This window comes from Pterocles gutturalis, unplaced genomic scaffold, assembly GCF_000699245.1.
Source record: "Pterocles gutturalis isolate BGI_N339 unplaced genomic scaffold, ASM69924v1 scaffold10462, whole genome shotgun sequence".
Classification (NCBI taxonomy): Eukaryota; Metazoa; Chordata; class Aves; order Pterocliformes; family Pteroclidae; genus Pterocles; species Pterocles gutturalis.
Window position 1 is genome coordinate 7,438 of NW_010110244.1, and position 7,278 is coordinate 14,715.

Below are 7,278 nucleotides of genomic sequence, written 5' to 3' on the forward strand. Positions count from 1 at the left end.
CGCAACACACACAAGTTCATGGACAGCAGATTTCTCCAGGAACACCACCGGCGTCCATCGCACGAGGACTCCAGAATCAGTGTCCGACAGTTTTCACCCAAATCACACCTTTTCCCTTGGTTTCCTCAGGACAGAGGAGCCCAGCACGGACCGGGGGGGGATCACAGAGCTGCACCACCATGATCAGCCGGCCCGGGAAGGCTCGGCCGCGGCACAGGCGTGCTGGCGAGAGCTATGATGAGAAGTGCGAGCGGCGGCATGAGACGCGGGAGAACCTGCGGCGGCGGAACAACGTGACAACCTGCCGGCACCTCGGGAGGGGGGCAGAGGAGCCAGCACAGAGCCCCCGGCAAAGGGAGTTCCTGAGGAGGAGAAACCTGGCGAGCGATGCGGGGGGGACACCTCTGCTCCACATCCCCCAGGACCCCTCCTCGCAGATGGAGCTGAGACCACCCATCCTGCTCCAGGTAACTCTTGGGTTTTCGCTAAGAGAGCTCACGGCTCTGCCTGCTCCAGCTGGCACCCACGAAAGCACCCACAGCCTGTGCTTCTGCACAGCCAAAGCGGCACACCCTCATGGATTTGCCATAGGTTCTTGGCATCTCCTTGGTGCTCTTCACCCAGGCACTGAAAAAACTGCCCCAGCCACAGCCCCTTCCCTCCATCCCTCACAGCCCATTTTGGGGAGATGCTGACCCGAGCTGCCCTCTCGTTCCAGCACCTACAGAGCAGCCTTGTGTTCCCCCCGGAGCACTCTCCGCTCAGCCTCAGCGTCCCCCTCGGAATTTCAACAGCAGCCGTCCCCAGGCGAGGTGCCCCTGTGAACACCCAAGGTAGGTGCGGGATGCTGGGGTTTCCCAGCACAGCAGCAGCCACAGTGTTTCCCTCCATCCCGCGGTTTGGGATGGGAGCTGGTAGCATCCCTCTACCCTGGGCTCGCTCTCCCACAGCCCCACACCAGCCTGAGTGGGGCGGGGGGTCAGTCACATCCCTTCCCTTTGCTTTCACAGGAACCCAGACCCTTCCAGATCCAAGCGCAGGAGTGAAAGACTCGAGCCAGCAGACAGAGTAAGCCAGTCCTGTCCTCTCCTCCATCCCCGGGCTGTGAATTCGGACACCCTCAGGGCAGCAGCCTCGGACACCCGAGCACAGACACGTTCCACCCTGGCCCAAGCTTTCACTGTACAAACACCCTCACTCTGCTGGGGGAGCAGCAGGGGTCCAGAGCCACGGACTGCTGCAGCCCCCCACATCGCCCTCACCTCAGTAATGTGTTTTTTTTTTTATTTTAGTTCTGGAATAGCGGTTTTAAACAAGGTAAGCAAGAGACAGATAACCTAGCCTTGAACTCCTGCAAAAGAAATGAGTTTCCAGCATTTCTCACCAGGACATTGACTGGTGCTAAATTTCTAAAGTTTCAAAAATGATGACACCGCTATTAAAGCAGAGAAGAGCACTTCTGACCCATGGATATCTACTGTTCTCATTCAATCACTGCCCTGATTTGATACGTGACATGGCAAAGATGCCATAACTCCAATGCTGGAAATATTTTCACTTCCCCGGAAAACCCAGACAAACCAACCCCAGCAGGCTCCCTGCCTCCGCCCAGACACAGGCTGTTAACTCCAGTGTTATCTCAAAATATTTTGATTTTGTAGCCAGTTCATAAAATGTTTAAAAACAACAGGATTGTTTCAGTTTATAAACATTTGCGCTTTCCCTTTCAGGAAATGCTGCAGCTGTCCAACTACCTGAAGGTAGGTACCAGATGCTGCACATCCCCACCTAGAGCACAGATCTTTACAACACCACTCTTAGAATTATTATTATTAAATAAAGAGAGGTTACATACCCAATTTTAATGTGGCCAGGAAAGCCTACAGACAAGCCACCGGACCCAAAGACCTGTCTGAAACCCCCCAGGCAGGGCAAGCCCCAACCCCAAGCTGGAGGGGGTCCCTAGGCTGTGCCCCCCAGCCCCAGGGGTCTCCACACTGTCCCCCCCCAGCTCTGGGGGTCCCCACTGACCCCCTCTCCCCTTCACAGGAGGCCCTGCACCGCGAGCTGCTGCTCAAGCAGAAGATGGTGATTTTGCAGGAGCTTTTCTCCACGCTGCTGCAAGCGTCCGAAAAATCCTGGCAGGTACCAGCGAGCCGGAGGAGGTGATGCCTGCTGGGGGGAGGTTCTGCCGGGGTGGGACCAGGCTTGTGGGCAGAAGCAAGAGCACCGAAAATTAGACTAAAATTAAGGTGATGCACTTTATGTAACATATGAAGTGTTTTATATAAGATTAGTAAATCAAGCATTAATTTACAGTTCATTGTGCCATTAAAAAAAGCGGTTTGAAAGTTTTGTTGGGGCAGAAAAGCAAGTGATTGGGTGAGATGGTGTAAAAAACCTTGTGTTAGACGTACTGCGGTTAGAAACTTCCGCCTTCACTTGCTTCTTCAAATATAACATGAGCAGGAAAAAACACCCTGACACACTCTGCAGGAAGTAGCCACGAAACCTCAGATTAGAAGCAGGTGGGTGCACTTTGCTTCTCACTATCTCTGCTGCAGAAGAGAGGCTTTGCTGCTGCCTCTCGCATCCAGCCTTTCATCAGGCTAAACATTAACTCGCCGCTGGCACAGGAGCCAACTGGGCAAACTGGGAAGATGCTGCTGCCTTGGGGGGATCCCCTGGGAGCTCCTGGAAGGAGGGAGGGGGGCTGGGGGCAAGGGGCTCCTCCAGGAGCTGCTGGCAAAAGGGGGGCACGGATGGGTCCTACACCATCACTCTGTGCTGTGGAAACTGAGGGTTGGTTGCCCGTTTCCAGGGTCAGGCGAGATGCCAAATGCTTGTTACAGAGGGGTTTTAATCCTTTCCGATATTTTGGGTTTCAAAGAAATGGGACTGCACACTGCCAGGTCATTCAAGGGCAACTCCTGAAATGGCCACAGGGTCATTTCTGAGGTGCTGCTTCTGTTCGCGGGTGCCTCTGGGTTGATGGAGAAGCAAATACCCCACAGGAGGATGGGGTGCAGTTAAACTGGAGGGATAAATCATCCTGTTCCTTCCCCCTGCCATGGTTTTACTTCTAGGTTAGACCTTCCTACCAGAGGTCTGCCCCTTAAATCCCCCCCCATCTAAGACACCAGAGAATCTGGTTTTGCCCGGGTCTCACAGCTATTCCTGTAACACCAAGGAGTTGCGTTTTCAGAGGTTTGACTTCACACAGCAGCAAGCAGGGAGGATGCAGGCATTCTCGGTATCAGCAGGGGAAAAATTGCCTACGTGAACTCTGCAAGAAATTTTATCTAGAATTGCACGCGGTCTGGTTTCACAGAACCTAAACAGCCTGACTAACACCGAGAGGAGATCGCAATAAGGAAAATGAATCATCAGCGTTGCCCTCCATCCCCCTGCCCAACTGTTGCATGTTGCAATGCAGACCCAGCCCATCTCCTAAGGGAACCAGCAAGAGAAGACCTCAGCACCAGCCAGAGCTCCAGGCAGGGACGAATCTCCTTGCTCTGAACCTCCCATCTCACTGCAAGTACCTGCACTCCACGGAGCTGCCCCAAAAGTCTTGCTTCCCCCGTATCCCACTTATTCCGAGATTGTGGATGGCTTATTGGAACTCTGAGCATTGAAAAGACTTTGATCAAATTCAGCCACAATAATACAGATGCAGGGAGAAGTGGATGGAAACACAAGCTAACACAACATTGGGGCATATTGTATGGTTCATGATTCCACACATCAGTTCAATTGTTTTTTTTCCCCAGGGTCAGCTGAACGAAGATAAACTGAAGTGTAAACTAAGAGCACTGGAAAATCAGCTGCAGGCCTGCACCCAGGTAATGTCTGAGAAACAAACAGGGGTGAAGAAAGGCATGAAAACAAAATACAGAACCACGTCATTAGGAGGGGTCTCAGTTTCTAGAGCAATCTGATCAGATATGGATCTGAAAACGATTTTTCCTCTTCGCTGAAGCAATGCTTCACAGCAGATTAGCAGCAGCATTTTCACACTATTTATTATTTGCTAATATTCAGGCTTAGCAAGATCAGGAAAATGCCAGATAAGACCCTTCAAGCACTTTAATTTTTCCTTTAAAGAGTTACTCAAAGGAGTGTGTGAAGAAGATCCTGATAGAGATGGAGGACCAGAAGCAGACCTATGAGCAGAAGGCAAAAGAGGCTCTTCAGAAGATGCTGGAAGATAAACTCCAAACAGAGCAACAGCTGCAAAACTCACAGGTAAGCAGCATGTTTTACACCTAGCTTTGCTTTAATCTCCTCTGACTGGGACAAAGAGCCCCCACATTTCAGGGAAAGGTGATGCCTAGCTTACCATTAGTAACAAAGGTGCAAAAATAACATTTTTTTAGCTACTGAGCAAAGTCCAAAGCAGCATAGGGGCAACCTGTGCTCGTTTGTGAGCCATGCAGGGCAGCCTGGCATGGTCCTGCCGGGCGGCGGGTCCCAGCCCACCCGTGGGTCCTTGCTCTCCTCCCCAGAGAAGCCTGGCAGCGACGCGGGAGGACCTTGCCTTCTGGAAAGAGCACTACACCACGCTCAAAGCTGAAATGACCAAGATGACCACGGCGCACACCGAGCTCCAGACCAGCTTCCACGCTTTGCAAAGCGAACTGCAGGTACGTCAGTTCCCCTTGGAACAGCACCCACGCTTTCCCACATGCAAGCAGAGAAGCCCCCCAGGTTGAGATCACTGTATAATAAAATAAATCCCGTCCAATGCAGCACAGCCTCAGCCCTGGGCTGCCTTTCACTGCCAGAAAGCTGGCGATGCCGTGTGCTTGTGGGCTGCCCAGCACTGGGCTGATGCTGGGGCTTTTCTTGCCCCCAGCATGCAGAGGCGCAGAAGGAGCGGCTGCAGCAGTCCCTGCACACCCTGCAGAGCGAGCACGCTGCGCTGCACCGGCGAGCCAGCGCCCTGCGCGAGGACAACGACCTGAAGGCAGAGCACATCAGTGCCATCGAAGGTACCGTCTGCAGGGGGTGGGGGGCTGTCCTCCGAATGAACAGAGAATGGAAGGAAAATACACTTAAAATCCTCTGGGTGTGTTGCACATGTTGCACATATCAGCTGGACGAGAAAGCCTCTGGTTTCCAAAGGGCTCTGAAAGACGCTTCCAACTAGATGAAAGGACTTCAGTGAAGTCAAGTGACTTTTCTAGGAGAAAGGATGGAAGAGGAGACTTGAAAAAAAAAAATAATCAAAGCCAAGTCCTCAGCTTTGACAAGGACTCTTGCATCTTTGTCAGACCCATCAAACACAGCAGTGCAAGCCTGCTCGGGTGGCCAGGCAGCACCCATTGCTGTCTGAGGTGCTGCTGGTGGTGGATGTCACCAGTGTATAAATACGTGCTAATAGTGTCTTAAAGCACCAATTCAGACAGAGGCAGGGCAACTCACACATACTTCACATGGCTATTTTAAAACACAATTAAGGAAGAGTAAATAGGTGGCAATCCACTTCACATAGGTGGAGAAAGTTGCCATCCTTGCATAAAGATACACAGAGATTGACATCAGCCTTGGTTTTCTTATAATTATTTCAGATAAACTGCAAAAAGAGCAAAGTCAGAAGGTAACGCTGGAGGCGACAATCAGCCACTTGCATAGTAAGTAACACCCAGACTTGCAAAGTAAGAGACCTGCGTTAGCACTGGGGACAACAGCAGTGACTTCTTGTGTTCCCAGACTTGATACAGAACCAGACCAACAAATGGGAGACCCAGGAGGCGACGGTGCAAAGGAAAGGTCAGCAAACTTTAACTCCCACTTAGTGCTGCTCTCACTGGCCACAGGAACATTAGACCGGGCTCTAGAAGTCTACATTGGTTTAGAATAAAGGACTATTTTAAAGCTGCACAAAGTGGGTTATTATATTTTGCTAGTTAATATTAGCATGTATTTATGATGGCAAACACTTAAAAAAAATAAATGTATTTCATTGCAAATTCTACTTCAATGGCTACGCCATTTTTTCCCCAATCAAAATACATTCCAGTTTATAATTGCAACTATAGCTGTACTTGGAAAAAAAAATAATAAAAGGCATTTCAGATCTCCCTCCCTTCCATTTCTGACAACTAACTATAAATATTCCTCTAAAGATGGTAACTGGTAGTAGGCAGGTCCATAACTAACTCAGCTCCTGTGTCCTCTTCTGTGCACGTAGCGTGCAAACATTATCTTTAAACTGTGCTGAGTGAACAAGATTAAAGCACACTGAAAGCCTGGACCTGTTTCTCATCAGAAGCCTGACTGTTTTCTAGACCAGGTTCTCACCACGCAGACCCCACCTCTCACTGCTGCCGAGGAAAAACAAAACTCCCTGTTAGAGCACCCCAAAGAGGAGGAGGGAGAAGAAAGTCTGCAGGATGAGATGCAGGAACAGACATCCCAGCTCACGGCAAAGGAGAACGAGGTGAGGAGCCACCGAATCATGGCTGGGACCAAGCTGCTGGTGTAAGGGCTCCACCAGCACAACACAAATCTCCTGGACACAACCTGAGCTTGGTGTCTGCTGTAATTATCTCTGCTGAATTTTTATCCTGATACCAGCCTCACCTAAGCCCCCATGCAGCACCTGCGTGCAAGGGCTGGAGCACCAGAGCCCTCTCCACCCCAACCCAGGTCTGCTCTTATGGACAGAAGGGTCTCAACATCCTCACAGGGAAAAGCCAAAACTTTAAAAGCTGAAACTGTAAGCACAAAGGAAGGAGAGGAGGGGGGAAAAAAGGCTGCGAATAACAGGAAGGGTCTGCTAACAAAAGCAATGCCCTTACAACTGGGCTGCAAAAAAAAAAAACAAAAAAAAACAAACAACACAAAAAACACACACACACACAAAAAAAGATACAACCCCAAACAAAACCAAACCTTTCTGACCTCTTAGGCACTCAAACTGTTTCAGGGCACAAGACTGGTAGCACAAACCATCCCCTCTGCCAACCACAGTTCTCACAGCAGTACTTAGATAGAAAGAATTTATTAAAAAATATTTTTAACTTACTGTAAGAGAGTTTAGAAAGAAAGAAGAAAAGCTTGTCCTACCAACCCATGCTGTCGAGTACAGCTCCAACATCAAGCACCACCCAGCATCCCCTGGGGAAGGGTTTTGTAAAGCACAATCACAGCAAAAGGCTCTTGCAGCCCCCCGGCACCGGAGCCTCCTTCCACAGCTGCTGTGAGCACTGATCGCCGGGACGGCAGCAGGTCTCACGCCGTGTGGCAGGCACTCCTGGGTTTTGGAGTTGT

At 50.5% G+C, this 7,278-nt stretch overlaps 2 protein-coding genes across 2 annotated transcripts; both read left to right on the forward strand.

Moving 5' to 3' along the window:
- Positions 1-179: 179 nt before the first annotated feature.
- On the forward strand, positions 180-1,046 carry LOC104461632 (TRAF3-interacting JNK-activating modulator-like). Its single transcript, XM_010073281.1, has 2 exons — positions 180-467; positions 1,011-1,046. Exons 1-2 carry the CDS (start codon positions 180-182, stop codon positions 1,044-1,046), a joined length of 324 nt encoding a protein of 107 aa, XP_010071583.1.
- Positions 1,047-1,054: 8 nt separating this feature from the next.
- Positions 1,055-6,490, forward strand: LOC104461634 (TRAF3-interacting JNK-activating modulator-like). The gene is made up of 11 exons (XM_010073282.1): positions 1,055-1,068; positions 1,293-1,317; positions 1,731-1,760; positions 2,050-2,145; positions 3,774-3,845; positions 4,108-4,248; positions 4,509-4,646; positions 4,859-4,994; positions 5,574-5,636; positions 5,716-5,775; positions 6,294-6,490. The coding sequence occupies exons 3-11, from the start codon at positions 1,734-1,736 to the stop codon at positions 6,488-6,490; spliced, it is 930 nt and encodes a 309-aa protein (XP_010071584.1). The 5' UTR covers positions 1,055-1,068; positions 1,293-1,317; positions 1,731-1,733.
- Positions 6,491-7,278: the final 788 nt, after the last annotated feature.

Bases quoted from the DNA above. Each gene is read 5' to 3' on its own strand.
- LOC104461632 (XM_010073281.1), top strand. From the start codon at position 180: ATGATCAGCCGGCCCGGGAAGGCTCGGCCGCGGCACAGGCGTGCTGGC. The intron at 468-1,010 runs GTAACTCTTGGG...TTGCTTTCACAG, and splicing joins GACCACCCATCCTGCTCCAG to GAACCCAGACCCTTCCAGAT.
- LOC104461634 (XM_010073282.1), top strand. From the start codon at position 1,734: ATGCTGCAGCTGTCCAACTACCTGAAG. The intron at 3,846-4,107 runs GTAATGTCTGAG...TTTCCTTTAAAG, and splicing joins AGCTGCAGGCCTGCACCCAG to AGTTACTCAAAGGAGTGTGT. The intron at 4,995-5,573 runs GTACCGTCTGCA...TAATTATTTCAG, and splicing joins GCACATCAGTGCCATCGAAG to ATAAACTGCAAAAAGAGCAA.